The following is a 19,464-nucleotide window of genomic DNA, read 5'->3' as shown; positions in this document are numbered from 1 at the left end:
GCAGTACCCCCCGTGTGTGGCTCATGCTGCTGCTGCCGGGGTGGGTGGCGCCCCCTCTGCCTGCGCCGCCCGTACACACGGGGCCATATGCACCTAGGGATGACACCACCCCACCGGCCGAGCCTAGCAGCAGCAGCGGCCGCCGAGCTATGGAGAGAGGCTTCCCCCAGCGTGTGCCCTCCTGCTCCCAGGCCCTCCCCCTGCTGCTGCCGGGCCCTCCTCCTCCTGCTGCCGGGCCCTCCCCAGCTTGCATCACCGACCGGGGCTATTATTAGAATTACGTCAGGCCGGGACAACATTCCAGAACTGCCCCCTCCGCTATATAAGGGGTGATGCAACTCCCAGCCGGGGAGAGAGGGAGACAGCAGCGCCGGGCACACCGTCCTCCTCCTCGGCTGCCGGGGGCTTTGTCTGCCAGTGTCCCCAGCTCCACACAGCAGGTAAGCCGGGGGACCGGGCAGCTCTCCGGAGCTCTGATGGGTCCTTTCCCCTCTCATCCGTCCTGATCCCCAACTTTATCACTTCACCCCCCAGCTGTGCCCCCCTCACTCCCCAGCTGTGCCCCCCTCACCTCCAGCTGTGCCCCCCTCACTCTCCAGCTGTGCCCCCCTCACCTCCAGCTGTGCCCTCCTCACTTCCATCAGTGCCCCCCTCACCCCCCGGGATCCCCCATGAGTCACTCAGTGACTTTCCTGTAACTTTCTGCCTAATAACTGCCCCATCCCTATTACTGCACCCGGCACCGCTGCGAACAATGGCAAAGTCTTCTTACTCCAGTACTGGCGTTATATTGTTACCACTTGTATGATTAGGGTTACTTTGTTACCACTTGTATGACTGGCGTTACATTGTTACCACTTGTATGATTAGGGTTACTTTGTTACCACTTGTATGACTGGCGTTATATTGTTACATTGTTACCACTTGTATGATTAGGGTTACATTGTTACCACTTGTGTATGATTAGGGTTACTTTGTTACCACTTGTATGACCGGCGTTATATTGTTACATTGTTACCACTTGTTTGACTGGCCGTTATATTGTTACCACTTGTATGACTGGTCGTTATATTGTTACCACTTGTATGACTGGTCGTTATATTGTTACCACTTGTATGACTGGTCGTTATATTGTTACCACTTGTATGACTGGGGTTACATTGTTACCACTTGTATGACTGGTCGTTATATTGTTACCACTTGTATGACTGGTCGTTATATTGTTACATTGTTACCACTTGTTTGACTGGCGTTATAGTGTTACATTGTTACCACTTGTATGACTGGCATTATATTGTTACCACTTGTTTGACTAGCGTTATAGTGTTACATTGTTACCACTTGTATGACTGGCATTATATTGTTACCACTTGTTTGACTAGCGTTATAGTGTTACATTGTTACCACTTGTATGACTGGCGTTACATTGTTACCACTTGTATGACTGGTCGTTATATTGTTACCACTTGTATGACTGGGGTTACATTGTTACCACTTGTATGACTGGTCGTTATATTGTTACCACTTGTATGACTGGTCGTTATATTGTTACATTGTTACCACTTGTTTGACTAGCGTTATAGTGTTACATTGTTACCACTTGTATGACTGGCATTATATTGTTACCACTTGTTTGACTAGCGTTATAGTGTTACATTGTTACCACTTGTATGACTGGCGTTACATTGTTACCACTTGTATGATTAGTGTTACATTGTTACCACTTGTATGACTGGTCGTTATATTGTTACATTGTTACCACTTGTTTGACTAGCGTTATAGTGTTACATTGTCACCACTTGTATGACTGGCGTTACATTGTTACCACTTGTATGATTAGTGTTACATTGTTACCACTTGTATGACTGGCGTTATATTGTTACCACTTGTGTATGATTAGTGTTACTTTGTTACCACTTGTGTATGACTAGTGTTACTTTGATGCCACTTGTATGACTGGCGTTATTTTGTTACCACTTGTATGATTAGCCTTACTTTGTTACCACTTGTATGACTGGCGTTTCTTTGTTACCACTTGTATGACTGGCTTTATATTGTTACATTGTTACCACTTGTATGACTGGCGTTAGTGTTACATTGTTACCACTTGTATTAGAGTTACTTTTTGTTACCACTTTTATGATTAGTGTTACTTTTTGTTACCACTTGTATTCGTGTTACTTTTTGTTACCACTTGTACGCCTGGTGTCATATTGTTACCACTCTCTGTATGACATGACCTGACATACCCCCACGTACCCACCACCCTTATTACTGACAGCTTCCTTGCACCTCCCTTGCCTCCTCCTATTGTACAGCGCAGTGTGCACTCCCTACCAGGGCTATTGCCTGCGGTTTATATCTGTGGTTGGTGACTCCGTTGTGGAAGATGGTGCTTTATAAATAGTGGCAGATACGGTATATATTATGTGTTGCTATGTAAATGTTTATATCCTAGTTTATTTTTGTTGTCTGGTAACTTGTTGGTAAAAGTTATACAGCACATGTTCTTACCTGGGACCTTTCCTGTGTTATATACAGTATACTGTATGTTATATACTGCTGGTTATTATGTTATTATATAACAGTGCAGGTTATTATATATTTAAATAGTGCAAGTTATTATGTTATATACTGCTTGTTACTATAGATCTTATATACTGACAGTTATTATATAACTGTAGGTTATTATATATGTTATATAGTGCATGTTATTATTATGTTTATATAGTGCAAGTTATTATGTGTTAAATACTGCTGGTTAATATATATATCATATTATATTATACAGAGTAGGCTATTATATCTGTTATATAGTGCAAGTTATATATGTTATATAAACAGTGCAGGTTATTATATAAGCTATATATAGTGCAAGTTATACAGTACAGGTTATTATGTTATATGCAGTGCAGGTCAGCCTGCTGTGAGTGTTAGTGGCCAGACAGATAACTGGACTCTGCTGCTCTATCTGCTGCTCCTGGTAGATTTTATTGTTCTGATGAAACTGCTTGGTAACTTTTTCTTCGCTCTTCTGCTTTTCACACTTATTGCCAAAAGGTGGCGCTACATTCCAGAGCAAGAGAACACTGCACTTTTCATGTGATTGTGTGACACAGTGGGGACCAATGCTATATAAATACTCTCTCTCCTCTCCTCTCCATCAGGGGGTGACTGTCCCTGCACTAAGCTCTCAATGAGGACAAATATAAATGTATTATATTTATATGTATTTATATAAAGTGCATCCAATAATAGAACGGTTATAACTGTGATTAATGAGAGTATGGACACTGGGTCACATATATCCAGTTTATCTATTTTTTTTTTTTAATTGATGGCAAATCTCCCCAAGCTATACCCCATCCCTATAGCTGTAAAGCCTGCCCTAAGGTACACAGCCCTGAGCAGTTACCTCCCCAGGCGATACCCCATCCCTATAGCTGTAATGCCTGCCCTGAGGTACACAGCCCTGAGCAGTTACCTCCCCAGGCGATACCCCATCCCTATAGCTGTAACGCCTGCCCTGAGGTCAACAGTACTGATATCACACATGTATTATAACCATACATAATAAGCCTTTTTAGTTTTGTTTTTAAACTCTATATGTTTCCAAACTATGTATCAGAGTAAGACAAGTGCCCTATGTGATGAGGTTTAATATCCAGGTTTGTATTAATAAAAGTAGGAACATTTTCTGGCTAATAGTTTTGACAGTAACACAGTAAGAAGTGGAACTTTGTCATAGGTGATATTAATGTATCTCTATGCTTATATCTCCATCTGCCTGAGCAGGTCTCCATACCTAGGTCCTGATCAGTAAAGGTACAATATACGATTGTTACATACACTGGCATATGACTCCCCATCAGGCTCTCCACTTCTTTGCAATACTTGAAACTGGCTCTCAAGACCCACTACTTCATCAAAGCCTTCCAGCTATCATTCATGAGATAGATATGAGCGATGATAACTAGATATGAGAGATAACTAGATATGAGATAACTACATATGAGAGAAAGATAGATATGAGATATTAGACAGATAAATATGAGCTAGATAACATATATATTAAATAAATGAAATGATAACTAGCTATGAGCTAGATGGATATTAGATAGAGAGATATTAAATGGATAGATAGATATGAGATAAATATGAGAGATAGATAGATATGAGAGATATACAGTCAGGTGCATAACTATTGGGACATCAACAGAATTGTCATATTTTGGCCTCTATTCACCACCACAATGGCTTTGAAATGAAACAAACAAGATGTGCTTTAACTGCAGACTTTCAGATTTAATTTGAGGGTAATTACATCCAAATCAGGTGAATGGTGTAGGAATTACAACGGTCTCTATATGTGCCTCCCACTTTTTAAGGGTCCAAAAGTAGTGGGACAAACTAAACAATCCTAAATCTAACTTTCACTTTTTAATACTTTGTTGCAAATCCTTTGCAGGCAATTACAGCCTGAAGTCTGGAACGCATAGACATCACCAGACGCTGGGTTTCAACCCTGGTGATGCTCTGCCAGGCCTCTACTGCAAATGTCTTCAGTTCCTGCTTGTTCTTGGGGCATTTTCCCTTCAGTTTTGTCTTCATCAAGTGAAATGCATGCTCAATCGGATTCAGGTCAGGGGATTGACTTGGCCATTGCATAACATTCCACTTTTGAGCCTTAAAAAAACTCTTTGGTTGCTTTTGCAGTATGCTTCGGGTTATTGTCCATCTGCACTGTGAAGCGCCGTCCAATGAGTTCTGAAGCATTTGACTGAATATGAGCATATAATATTGCCCGAAACACTTCAGAATTCATTCTGCTCCTTTTGTCAGCAGTCACATCATCAATAAATACAAGGGAACCAATTCCATGGGCAGCCATACATGCCCACGCCATGACACTACCACCACCATGCTTCACTGATGAGGTGGTATGTTTTGGATCATGAGCAGTTCCTTTCCTTCTCCATTCTCTTCTCTTCCCATCACTCTGGTACAAGTTGATCTTTGCCTCATCTGTCCATAGTATGTTGTTCCAGAACTGTAATGGCTTTTTTAGATGTTTGGCAAACTCTAATCTGGTCTCCCTGTTTTTGTGGCTCACCAATGGTTTACATCTTGTGGTGAACCCTCTATATTCACTCTTGTGAAGTCTTCTCTTGATTGTTGACTTTGACACATATACACCTACCTCCTGGAGAGTGTTCTTGATTTGGCCAACTGTTGTGAAGGGGTTTTTCTTCACCAGGGAAATAATTCTTCTGTCATCCACCAGAGTTGTTTTCTGTGGTCTTCCGGGTCTTTTGGTGTTGCTGAGCTCTCCGGTGCGTTCTTTCTTTTTAAGAATGTTCCAAACAGTTGATTTGGCCACACCTAATGTTTTTGCTATCTCTCTGATGGGTTTGTTTTGATTTTTCAGCCTAATGATGGCTTCACTGATAGTGACAGCTCTTTGGATCTCATATTGAGAGTCGACAGCAACTGATTCCAAATGCAAATGTCACACCTAGAATCAACTCCAGACCTTTTACCTGCTTAATTGATAAAGAAATAACGAGGGAATAGCCCACACCTGTCCATGAAATAGCTTTTGAGTTGATAGTCCCATTACTTTTGGCCCCTTAAAAAGTGGGAGGCACATATAGAAACCGTTGTAATTCCTACACCGTTCACCTGATTTGGATGTAATTACCCTCAAATTAAATCTGAAAGTCTGCAGGTAAAGCACATCTTGTTTGTTTCATTTCAAAGCCATTGTGGTGGTGAATAGTGGCCAAAATATGAAAATTCTGTCAATGTCCCAATGTTTATGCACCTGACTGTAGATAAATATGAGCTAAATGGATGTTAGATATTAAATAGATATGAGAGGTAGAGAGATATGAGATGATGATGATAAATAGATATGAGAGAGAGATATGAAATGGATAAATATGACCGAGGGGGAGGGGGGGAGAGAGAGGGAGAGAGAGACTAGATGGATATTAGATAGATGGACATTCGATAAACAGAAAGAGAGCGACAGAGAGATAGAAAGATGATTAGAATAGACAGATAGGGGTCTATTTAGCAATTATTGTGATAATAGGTTGAATATTTGCATCCAATAAGCTTATGGACCTCTTATCACAATGTTCCCCGCTCGCACGTCAGCATGCGCATAATGATTCTCTGGTCTTAAACTCGGAAGTCCTTTCATCGCAAAGGACAGCTCTTTTCGAAAAAGCTGTCCATTGCAATTTTAATCGCATTCGTACATCCATACCGGTTTTATTAACAACGGTATGCATGCGGTAAGTGGCCGGATGTATCACGCGATGCACAGAGACTGAGAGGGAGCGAGCGAGACGGAGAGGGAGCGAGAGCAAAACTGAGACAGAGAGAGTGTGTGAGACAGAGAGCAATAAATAAGGAGAAAACTAGCGGTAATTTAGAAGTCCTCACACAATGTACATAACTGTCCGTGACGGCTCACCAGCTAGAGATATTCTGGTCATTCCATATGACTGAGTATAAAGCGCACAAATATAATAGCCACCATTATTTCATGACTTCAATTTCGCTAGCTGTTTGCGGGGGTGTATCTTGGGGTCCAAGCGCCCCTGGCAAACGAAGGGACTGGCGCCCCCCTCCAATGACTGCTTCTACTTGAAAAAATAAAATAACACACACTGGGGGTAGTTTAATTCAGACACCAGTAGAAATAGGGAGAATATTTTTTTTTTTCTCTTTTTAATATATATATATATCTTTTACAGAAATTACTCTATTGCAAACCACTATTTACTAATGCCAAAATACACAGGAAAAGCTTGAAAACATAGCATCAAAAACAAACATGCATTATGGGTAAAATAATTTACATATATTCAAATTGGACTGTACACTGCAATATGCTTTTTTTAACTCTGCCATATAATTCACTGGTAAAACCGCCCACATGGGTCCATTGCTATCTCACACACAATAATAAAAACAGCCCATAAGGATTATATCTTAAACCTGACACCTGAGTATCCACAATCTATAAAGATCATAATCAATTCCCCATACTGTGCAAAAGATAAATTTATTAGTACTTACACTGGGGGTAGTTCAACTTACACACCTGTAGAAATAGGGAGACAAAATATATATATAATTACTATTTTTTAATATATATATTTTTTCAGTTATAACACTTACTACATGCAAGCACTGTTTATTAATTTCTATATGTCAACAACACAGGAAAAGAGGGCATCAATAACAAACAAGGTGCATTGTGGGCAAGATAATTTGCATATATGCAAATTATCTTGCGAATAGAGCATTGTGGTTGATGTGGTGCTTACACTCTTTTCCTGCAAGGTTGACATATGGGAATTAGTGAGTGGTGATTGGTATTTGGTGGGTATTGTGGGAGAAGAGCTATATTGGAAAAAAAAAAAAATTAGTCTATCTAATTTTAAATGTTTCTGTAATAAAGGGACATATAAGAAGCCTGATACACATTAACAATCAATGGAGGACACTGATAAGAGCAGAGGAGACAGAAGGAGACCAGGGATCATTTATTAATGACTGCTGTCTGCGGCAGAGCAAACAGGTTGATCAGTGATCATTTGTTAATGATGTTGGGTGGCAACAGTGCCCCTGGCGAGGGCCATCCAGGCCTATAGGAAGATACACCCATGGCTGTTTGCTTAGTCTGTAATAAGGGCAGGTTGTGGGAATGACCTAATCTGCTACGGTTTGATTAAAAAAATATATATATATATGTACCAAACAATTTTTTTTCCTCTAACTGGAAAAGTTGTGTATCCAGGGCCTGAATACAGAACTGATACTATGATTGCGGCAGTCTTGTGGCGTAACGCTCTTGCTGACTTAGAATAAGCTGCAGATCTGTCTTTGGTCCGTGGTGTGTAACCATGGTGCACGTAATGAGGAGTAAGGGGTTTTCTGCTTGCCCACAGATGTTGAGTTCTGCATTGTCTCTCCCATCCAAGTAGGAGAATATATCAATGAAGGACACTCAGAATTTATACATCTTGCAGATCTTTAGAAATTGTTAAGGGGGTATTCAGTTGCTGGTGCTTCACATATACAGTACATCACAAGTTGTCCTGCGCACACCTGTAGGGTCTTCAGTTTCTGGTGATTGGTGGTGCACATATACATCACAAGTTGTCCTGCGCACACCTGTGGGGTATTCAGTTCCTGGTGCTTGGTGGTGCACATATACATCACACGTTGTCCAGTGCACACCTATGGGGTACGGGGCAAAACTTGCTATCTAGATGCAAAAGGGCAAATTGCATCTATCACGCTAAATTGAATTCCCAAATTTCAGGTGTTACAATAAAGGTGCTTTGTAGCAAAATGTACTGCACAAGTTTATAGGTTAATGTTCCATACTGTGAGAAAACCCAATGCCTAGACTCATACAGACGGCGATTTGATGGGGCTTCATGCTTTGGTGCAATCACACACATGTCCGCACAGGTTATGGGTTATTTTTCCCCTATACGTTTAGGCACTGGCTGTGAAAAAGCTTGTGTAGGTAACATGCTGGTGATACAGACCTGTAACTTTCTGGGGGTCTCAGTATAATGGGCACCAGAATCCATTTCGACTTCCCAAACATCTGGGAGAAAGTGAATTGGTGACAGTCATAACTTCTGCTCTTGGCGGAGGACACACTAAGAGGTTACTCATAGCAGCCAATCAGCTTCTAGCTCTCATTTATCAAGTAAATTATTTAAAGTGATAGGTAGCAGCTGATTGGTTGTTATGGGAAACTTCTCCCCCTGTCCTCTTCAGAAGGTTGGATAGATCCTCCGATAGAAACGTTTCATGTTCCTTGGCGGAGAAGTGTGAAACGTGTCCCCCAACTTCATAGCTTGCAGCGGATAAAGCGGTGAGCGACGGCTGTTCTGAAAGTTCTCAAATAAAAGGCCAATGAGTAGGGGCCGAAAATCTGCATTATGAGGAAGCGTTTCTGTCCTTAATGAGTTTGTAGAAAAAAAAAAAAAAACAGCAACTTAGAACAAATCCCAGATTTGCAGATTTCCTGACAACGGCCCCATTGGCTGAAATATTAGGTTGACAATATATCAAATGAGGAAATGTCTAGTCCTGTTATGTAACCGTTACTATGGGGATCCGCAGCTGTTATAGCCCACAAATCTCCCTGTAACCTCGCATAACGGAAACATTATTGTGACTAACAATGAAGCCGTCATTCATTTCTCCCCAAACTTATGATCACTCCCCTGTTATTGATTATTCTAATATTGATAAATAAACATATTTTTAGTTGTTTTTATTAACTCATTTGGCAATATAAGACTTTGTCGGGCAGATGTATCAAACCTTGGAGAGAGAGAAAGTACCAACCAAGTAGCTTCTAATTGTCATTTTTCAAACACAGGCACTCATTCAGACCCGCTCGCAAGCGGGTCGATGGCCGGGCAGTGCGCACACGAGCCCCAGAGCGAGCGAGAAATCACTCGCTTTGGGGCTTGCAACAAAATGGGGCGGCTGTCGATGTTGATCAACAGCACGCCCCGTCTTGTAGGCGGGGAGGGGGGGGGGGGGTGTCTGGCCAAACGGAGGAACGCCTGCCGTTTGAGGGCGGCCCAGTAGTTGAGCTTCCTGCTCTATTAGAGCAGAAAGCTCACTGGGGCTTGAGGGAATGAGACCCTACCACAAGGGTCTTGTTGAAAGCCCGATGGTCGCAACCATCACCTGGCCGCTCGCAAAAGCTCTGGGTGGTCACCCACAGCTTAGCGAGCGGCCAGGAGGCCGGCTCCGAGAAGAAGAAAAAATGCTCTGATTCAGAGCGACCGCTCAAAGAGCGTCCGGCTCTGAATCAGGGCCACAGTCTGTAACATGACAGGAGCTGATTGGTTGGTACTTTTATCTCTCACGAAGTTTTGATAAATCTCTCCCTAATGCATTTAAACTGCATAATATATGTTATAATGAGCCATTGAAGACTGGGAGGGACCAATAGAGGTTACTCCAATGACACCCCCAGCCCAATGTGCCCGCTTGCCATGAATGCATGATATTGGAGTTGTAGAAAATAAAGTGCCCGACACAAACTCTCCCATGCACAGGTACAGCGGGGTGTAGTATAGCATCATTGGGATCAATGGCTTTCCATTCCGGTTTACGCGCTTCAACTAGCGGTAAAACCATGTGTATTTTGCTGCCAGTGGTGAAGGGACCTGGGCACCAGCATCAGTGGGTAGCATATGGTGTAACAGAGCAGGACATTGTGTCTGATGCCACGGGAGGGCACAGGTGGCTATTGCATACACTGTAGGACCTTTGTCCCTTATACATTGCACAGTGGGGAAGTGTAAATCCTCTCCTGACAACTCTGTCCTCACTGTATATTCGTCACCTTCCTCATTGCTGACATCGGGCAGAGCACATTACACAACCAGGCAGGGGGAAAGCTGAAACTGTTTCCTGGTTTCATCAGTGACCGGCGAAGAGTCTCTGCCATACAGCAATAGCGCAATGTTAGATCGCCCCTGGGTCAGTGCGAGGACGTGACTTGCTGACTGCTCACCACTATCCTGATGTTATCATACTCTTTCTGCATTGCTGGTCAGTTGCTTCATGTGAGACCGTGTACAGTACAGGTGTCACACGCCAGGCGGGTCAGTAACCGGTACAACTTCCACGTTTAGACGGATTAATTCTTGTCGTTGGCCGTGTTGAGAAATGAGGGGCTTGCTGCAAAGCTGGAATTCAATTAGGCGTATATGGCTCAAAACAAGCGCACGCAATAAAAATGTACATTTACGCCCATAAACCTTGAGCTGCGACTGCATCTCATTGGCCCAAAGATGTCTAGGTGCAGAATCATCACTGAGGCCTCAAACTTTGGGGTCAATCCACTTGCCCACGAAGGGTGCGAGTTGCCGTTGCCACGGCGTTAAAATGCTGGCAACGCACCTGAACTCGCACGACCCACTCCGAGCTGGAATTTGCACAATTTTGCTCGGAACCCTATGGGGCTGTGAGCCCTTTTGTGCGAGTTCATGGTGCCGTAAAAAGTGCGGCTGTCACCATGATTCGCATCCGCGAGATTATCGTGGCTAATTGGACTGAGCCCTTTGTTTCCCAATCTAATATATTACCAGTCCTATCCGCTCGCTGTATGGTGCAATTTCCATGCTGGCACTTGTAGTGTACATCATAGACAGACAGCCCTGTCCGGAAATCTAACTGGTTAATGGTTAATCAGACACTAAAAATAAATCGGTCAACTTCTGTAATTATAAGCCAGAAACTGCTATATATACATATGGTGACCTTTGTATTGTAATCACCAGCTACATCTGTGCGCAGGATTTCTGGCTGACCTAAGTTATCACTGAGGCAGAATCTTGTGACGTGTGATTCAACTCGCACGATCCCGATGTGTATGATTTATCACATGGTCTAGCTTTTATTTTGGGCCCTCGATGTCATCTCTTATATGAACTGTGCACCCCACAACTTCTCCACCCCACCCCCCAGTAACACACGTGGGTCCCCTGTAATTTCGGTTTATGTTGCCTCACCTGCATAACTCCCACAGGGTTCGGAGAGTCTGTAACACAGGCGCTGACTGCGCAGAACCTCACCTCTGTCCAGTGGGCTCCCATATTAGATACTAAGGGCCTGATTCAGCAAGGATCGCTAATGCCATCGCGTACTCAAGTCTGCTGCGAGAGTATGCTAATGTTTGCAATTGCAAAGCACTCGCATGGACAACATGCAGACGCCCACCTCCCTTCTCGCCCATCCGTAATACCGGGCAATCCAGCCAAAGCGTCGGTACCATCAGAGGCACTTGGACAATTAGGGCAGGTCAGACCTCACTTATAAACTTTCCTGTACGCAGTGAACACTCAAGCTACGTATAGCATCGCAGTGCCTAATTTATGCACATCCATGTAATGGCGTTCAAACGCACTGGCGCACCTGCGTTCGGCCGACCACTCCCCGTAACCACCCACAAACGGCACTTCCTGTCAATCACTTTGCAGGAATCACGCAGATTCATTGTAATTGCTTTCCCGTTCGCAGTGAGCCGTTTGCGCCCACACACTGCGATGCATGCGCAGAAAGCAAACATCAGCCGCCTGCGTACGTATTAGCATCTACAATCCTCGCTGAATCAGGTCCTTAGTGTGCTTTTTGCAGGGAGGGCGTCCAGTCCATCGCCAACACGGGCCTCCTGGCACGGCATGCCCAAAGTTCTGCCAGTTCGGGGAAGAAAAGGCAGGTGACTACATATTGTGGGGGGGTGGTAGAGAGAGGGACATATATCATTAAAATTAAGTGTAAAAACACAAACTATATTCTTTGTGTCCTCAGACTGTATTTGATGGCTGTGCAGTTTATTTAGATAGTTGTAGCATTTTACATGTGGTCAATAACAGGTGTAAATGTTGTATATAACTATATATTAATCCTGTACATTAGTGTTTACCATTTACAGGAAGGGACAGTGAAAGTGGAGGCTGCCATCTTTCTTTATGAGAATGTGTTTCCCATAGAGTATTATGCAATTATGGAATTATCTTATGCTTTCAGAAAAATGATGCTGCAACACCCAGGCCAAGGATCCGCTGCCGAGGTCAGCGCGACCGCAATCGTCCCGTGCCTGTCTCCAACAATGACGTTTGCCTTTGAAGACTTCAACAACCTGACTCCCCTGGTTAAAGAAGAACTGAGGTTCGCCATTCAGAACAAGCGCCTCTCCAGCCGACCGCCCTGCTCACTGGACAACGTCATTGTAGCCGACAGACCGATAGAGCTGTCCATCGCTAAGCGAGAGGTATGTCCTACCAATGCTTAGACGTCTGCTAGAGCAATTAACACCGATCACCGATATTCACAGCAGCCAATCAGATGATAGCTTTGATCCTTCTACTACACCTGTAAGCAAATGCCTGGTTGGTGGTAGGAAACGAAAAGTGAAAAAATAGTAAAAATTCCTGTTCTAAGTCTAAAATGTTCTGCTACTAGAATAGATGGACTTGATACTGTAATTGTGATTTTATTTAAAAAAATTTTAAGACCAAATATATGTTTAAATTTAATGAAACAGTGTTACCCGTATAGTGCTAGCATTCTGCACTGACTGTACAGAAATGTCTCATTGGGGTTGAAGGATTGTTGCACAGACTCTGGGCCTAATTCAGACCCGCTCGCAAGCGGGGCGATGTTGCCAAAGAGGCTGCTCCGTCGTGCGCATACGTGAGATCTGAATAACGACGGCCAAGCCGTCGTTATGGGTCTCGCACCAAAGGGGGTGTGCTGTCAATGGTGATAGACAGCACGCCCCCTTTGGTGGGCGTGTGGCTGCCCAGACGGAGGCGTTCCCATGGGAACGCCTACCGTCTGGGGCCGGCCCCATTGACATCACTAGTGATGTCAATGGGAGTGCTTTTGGCTCTGATAGAGCCAAAAGCACTCCAGGGCTTGCGGCAGCGAGACACTACCGCAAGGGTCTCGTCGCAAGCCCGATGGTCGCGATGGTCTTGACCATCGCGACCATCATTTTGGCCGCTCGCTATAGCTGTGGGTAGTTACCCACAGCTATGCGAGCGGCCAGGAGGCCGCTCCAAAAAGGAGGAGGGACTGTCCTGATTCAGAGCGAGCTCTCTGTCAGAGCGTCCGGCTCTGAATCAGGGCCTCTGTCCAATGACCGTATCCAAGAAGTAAAGAGGTTATGTGCTAAACAGACAACCGCGTTACTTCTGCATGGTGCACAGAGGCCTTATTACTCCCGCTTGTATCACTTCTCAAAACCAACTACTGTGGCCAGCGACAAACTTGTTTCATTGTCAAAAAGTTTCTCTACAGTGTTGCCCTACAGTAAGGTCCCTTCACCACTAGCTTCAAAATATGTAACTTTTAAAGCCAGTAAAAGGACTATGGAAAATGGAACCTACTGGTGCAGGTGAGCCCCTACCCATTGGCATTTGCAGTCAGCACAATGCGCTGCGGTGCTGTTTCGTACAAGCCGCATGGTCCGTTTACTTGTGCACCTATCATGTACAGTAGTGGAGGCGGCCATATTGCAGGCTGTACCGTTAGGTAACAAAATGTAGCACATTAATTCTCTGTGTTAGCGTCAACGCTGAGGAACTTCATGACCGATATTCATGAAGTGTTTATCAGGAAGACCGGGTACAGGTCTGGTACACCTCACATATTTGCTGGTATTAGGAGGGTTACCTGTACATACCTTCAGTGTGCTGTTTTGTAAGGTCATGAGGTGCCAGTCAGCAAGGGCCACGTCCTGTTTGCATCAGAGGGGATGGCTAGATAATATCAACATTTGTCAACTATGTTCAAACTTGCTCAGCATTCTGGTGTAAGCAGGATGTGTACAATGGCGTATATACTACCGGCAGGACCTAATCACTATACAGTCTTGGCTGGTGGTCCCTGAGAATATCGCCTAATTCATTGACCATCTCCTGTCCATTTTCCAGTTTGTACCAGAGGAAGACGATAGGAAGAAAAGGAGGAGAGAGCGGAACAAGGTCGCAGCTGCAAAATGCCGGAACAAAAAAAAGGAGAAAACTGAAAGTTTACAGAAGGTGAGAAATCTGGTACAAGTTGGAACAAGCGTTTTATCCCTCGTTCCCCTCAGGAAATAGGCAGCCGAGCTCCGCTGTCTTGCATCATGCATATATAGCTCTCACTGTAGTCCCACATTACCTCAGACACTGCAACTGTCACCTGTCCACAGCGGAGGCGGCCATTTTGAGAATACAGCCTTCACCTTGTGACGACAGTATACGTCCTCCAAATGGCTGCCTCTGTATAACGTGGGGCTGTCACCGATACAATATTGTGGCTCGAAATCCCTGGGTGAATGAAGTCCTATTTCCAGAGTTTACTTAATGTCTCATTTGTTTTTGCCAAATCGATCCCTGCAGTATTTAATTATCCAATGGACACAGGGCTCGCCTCAGACCCGCTCGCTAGGATGCGTTTGCACGCAGCCAGCCAATTGTTTGCATTCTGCGCATGCATCGCAATGCACGTGCGCGAGCCATTGCGAGCGATCGGGAAGCGTACGCTCGCCGCCCATAGACTGCCCAGCAGAATGAGTGACAGGAGAAGCCGTTTGTGGGTGGTGACGGGCAGGCTGCTAGAAATGGGGGAGTGGAGGTGCGAACGCAGGCGTGCCTGAGCGTCTCAACGCCGTTTCAGAGGCGTGCATAATTAAGAGGCAGCGTCATAGGACACGTCACCTGGCTGGATTTTACACTGAAGTGCTTGCGGTAGGGTATGGTCAGCCACAAGTGCTGCGATCGCATCCGATGTTACCAATGGTTGCATACACATCCTGGAGATGACGTGCGCAAGTGGGCGTCTTAAGACAGGCTGGTGGGCGTCTGCATACACAGGGCGATCACACACCAAGACATAGTGGGATGTGCTAATGCCTTGACGTTCGATCGCTTGCCTTGGCGATATTTGCATACGCATCTAGCGAGCGGATCTGAATCGAGCCCACAATCCCATCCAATAGTGAACTGTTTTACAGGAGGGAATTCACAGGGGAAAAAAAAATCATAATACACATTATTCCTGATGTGGAACTACACATGATCCCACAGGCCCTGCCACAATTTGAGCATGTCCTAACAGCAAAACTGTGACCGGGCATGCTGTGATGTGTAGTTCCACAGCAGCTGGTGTGGCTCGGGGTGCCTACCCTTGTGTTATTTATCTTTAAAAAAAAAAATGAGCATTTTATAAATTTATATAATTTGCTTGTACAGCGCCACCTACTGACTGTACAACTTACTGCAGGATAGAAAATGAAAGTTACCCTGCCCCTCTGTCAGACGCTATGTGGCTGCGCCGTTCGATCAGCTGGTAATGATTTTGTTGCCTTGTTTCTTTTCATAAGGAGTCTGAGAAACTGGAATCTATTAATGCAGAACTAAAAGCCCAGATTGAGGAACTGAAGAATGAGAAGCAACACTTAATATACATGCTGAACCTCCACAGGCCCACCTGCATCGTCCGAGCCCAGAACGGCAGGACACCGGAAGACGAGAGGAACCTTTTCATTCAGCAAATCAAAGATGGAACCCTCCAGAGCTTAGTGACTGAGGGAGTGAACTGAGCAGCTCTATTGTAAAGAAAGTAGAACTTCAGTAACTTCCTGGGGGCCCCTCGGGGCCCAAAGTGCATCAGAGACCCTTATAGCTGCAGGATCCCTGACGGAAGGGGCGGCCTGCGTTATTGGGCAGCCCTGGTTAGCAAGTGAAAGGACATAACATTTGCTGGAAGCCTGCGCGTTCCGACTAGCCACAATCAAGTAATATACTCTACGCCTCAGAGAATCGCCAGCACCGGTGCGCTAGCGATTTGTGTCTTGTAGTGACGCCTATGGGCTTTGCTCTACACTCTGTGCAATTGTTTTATTTGTTGCTGGATGGCGGAAAGAATTGAAAACCGTTTAAGTGTTTTGGAGGCAATAAAGAGTCGCTGCCGAGCAGCAGGAAAGTCTCTGTTGAAATCCACAAAAGTATTTAGGAAGACGGGAAAGTACGATGAGCTGCCTTAACATTATCCAATTGAAGACGCACACTTTTCTTCACCATTACTTTTTTATTTGATTCTATTTTTGTAGGAAGTCTTTTGTTTCAATAGTCTGTTCAGGTTTTTTATTTTTTTTTTGTGTGGTCACCAAAAAAGGCTGCGGCAGCCTCCTAGCAGGTTGTCTAGGTAACGTGGAGGCAGCCATTTGTGGATTGGATCAGCATTCAGTCTGTCAACTCGCTAGTGACGACATTAGTTCTTAGTGGATCGCTAGACTGAATTCTCATTGGTTCAACCCACAAAATGGCCACGTCGTGCACCATTTTCAACCACCCCAAATCTCTTTGGTACTTGTGCGGTCATTTACTAAGAGCAGTGCGACGCTATTGGTGGGAGGAGTCGGGTGACTGTGGGGCCAATAGACAGGGTGCTATAATGGGAAACTCTGCACACGTGCGCTGTGCTTAGTAACTGACCGATAAACAAAGGACGTACACAGGCATCAGGCCAATGTGCGCCCCAGATTGTCTTGTATCTGTCTTGCAAGGCGGTGAAGTGGAGCATTGCGAGAAATGATGATGTCTGTTGTAAAAGGCGAAATGTTTAGAACTTAAGCCTGAAATGTCCAACAGTAAGTTATATAGATAAGTGACGTTACACTAGCTGTGAAGTAAGACGCTGGTTGGGCAATACTCCCAGCTCTGCTGACGCAACACTAACCCCTCAATGCCCCTCATCCATTGCATAAACTCCGGCAAGGAATGCTCAGCGCATGTATCACCCACGATGCCTCAGTATAAAAACATCCAGACAATCGGCAACGTTGACAATCGCCACATTCACTCAGGCCGCGCCCACAATCCAATCAACTACCCACATCTTACACATAGCGTGTTCTGATTGCCTAACACTTCAGTGGGTCCCGCAGCCGGCACGTGGCTGGTATACGGCACAATAGAACACAAATGAACATTCAAACCTACTAGAAGCAGGTTTTTTTTTAAAAAAAAATTAAAAAATTGCATAAGTTCAGGTGTTGAGTTGGCCATTTCCTAAGCGAGCTCATGAAATACACCTGTAGCCTTAATACGTAGTTATGATACAGGCTTCCTGTTGTGGGGTAAACCCGCATGACAGTTACAGTATTGCGAGCGCGCGTACCGCATGTACGAGCCCCCACACGCATTTCATTTTTTTTCCATATGTCTGCTGATTCGTTCTGACTGGTGTTAAAATGCTGGTTACAGTCTTGAAATTCTAACTTCCCACGAATGACTGCTATGTGGGGTCACCATATTCCAAGTGAGAAAAGTGATCACAAAGTATTAATACAGAGGGATACAAATGATTAAAGATTAATATTTAGGGGTCTATTTACTAAGCAGTGTTAGACAGAGTGCTTAGTAAATAGATCCCTTAGTCTGTCATGGTACAAGCATGAGGTTGGCGAATGGTGGTTCCTCTAGTAGTGGAACTCCACAGCACAGTAATAGAGGCTTGTGGGGAATTCTGTGATTTGTAGTTCCACTAGAGCTGGTAGTCATTTAGGCCTGATACCCTGAAAAATGACAAATCAATTTTTGATCATATCAGTAGACCGCAAACATGTTGGTATTAAACTTCCTAAAATATTATGTTTCTAATGATTTTTGCAACATGCTATTTTAACTTACAAAATTGAGCCAACATTACCTCAGACGTGAATATGCGCTAGATGTCCCTCTAACATGTGTGACTTTTATATTCTGTAACAGAACATATGTTTTCCTTCGAATGTGTGTTAGATGGGTCTCTTTATCCTGCCCTTATGATATATGTAAACTTGTCAGCTGGGATGAATAAACTGCTAAACTGGAACTAAACACACCAAAAACAAAATGTATGTGAAAGGTGAATACGTTCAGGCCTTCTATAGACATATCATTAACTCTCAGTCTTGGAGGAAACTGGATTCTGCCAATTTTATATTTATTTTAAAAACATTTGCCAAATGAGTTGCATGTTTGTATGTACCGAGAGCAATAACTATCATGAAATATTCTGTCATGTAAATCTGTGTAAATTGCTGTTGGCGGAGGGACATTCTCCCTACTACAAGTCGGTGACTTGGGAGATGAGATTAACATATGGCAACATGCAGCGAGCAACTAATAAATTATTTTGCGTAAACTGCTGTTTTGGCAGCCAGTGAAAAGCGGGACAGTACAATTCACTCTTACAGAAATTGATTTTTTATTATTATTTGTTTTAATTCCCATCCTTTTTGAATGAAGCCAGAATACAGTGTTTGTTTTTTTTTTTTTTTTTTTTTTTTTTTTTTAATGCTTCTGTATAACTTTTTTTTTGGCTGGAGGTGGGTGAATGCTCTACCCGCCAGCTCATCCACTGTGCCTCAGCATTTAAGCAAGAAAGACTTGGGGGTAGATTTACTAAAACGTCTAAACATCCAGAACATACTAGATAAGTGAGAGCTAAAATCTGATTTAAAGTTTTAGTAGATCTACCCTTGGATGATATTACACATTTTAATCTTGCGAGCTTTAAGCCTCTATAACATTGTTATCTAGATGTCTGAATTGTTTTCTTTTTTTTCTTTTTATAATTTTTTTTTTTTTTCTAGAATCCAATATGCAGGGATGTCTCACAAATGGATTTTATAGGGTACTTTTCTGTCCTGTCACCCATAGACACATCTCTGTCAACTAATCATATGGTCCCTATTTTATATAATATATATATAACCAAATATTTTACATGTGACGCAGGCGTCGTGTAATCTAGTTTGGCTTTGGTTATTCCCATGTGTTTACTGGCATGTATGTTAATCTTGTTAGCACTATATATGTATAAATATATATTTTTTTCACTTTATGTAACATCTGCAGGTTC

General features: G+C 43.7%; 1 protein-coding gene across 1 annotated transcript; it reads left to right on the top strand.

Moving 5' to 3' along the window:
* The first annotated feature begins 360 nt into the window (after positions 1–360).
* On the top strand, positions 361–18,093 carry ATF3 (activating transcription factor 3). The gene is made up of 4 exons (XM_088458315.1): positions 361–440; positions 12,595–12,838; positions 14,505–14,612; positions 15,938–18,093. Exons 2-4 carry the CDS (start codon positions 12,599–12,601, stop codon positions 16,154–16,156), a joined length of 567 nt encoding a protein of 188 aa, XP_088314441.1. The 5' UTR covers positions 361–440; positions 12,595–12,598; the 3' UTR covers positions 16,157–18,093.
* Positions 18,094–19,464: the final 1,371 nt, after the last annotated feature.

This window comes from Taudactylus pleione, unplaced genomic scaffold, assembly GCF_031769625.1.
Source record: "Taudactylus pleione unplaced genomic scaffold, aTauple2 ptg000825l, whole genome shotgun sequence".
NCBI classification, from domain to species: domain Eukaryota; kingdom Metazoa; phylum Chordata; class Amphibia; order Anura; family Myobatrachidae; genus Taudactylus; species Taudactylus pleione.
Note: the sequence above shows the minus strand (reverse complement) of the source record. Positions and strands in the feature narration are given on the sequence as shown.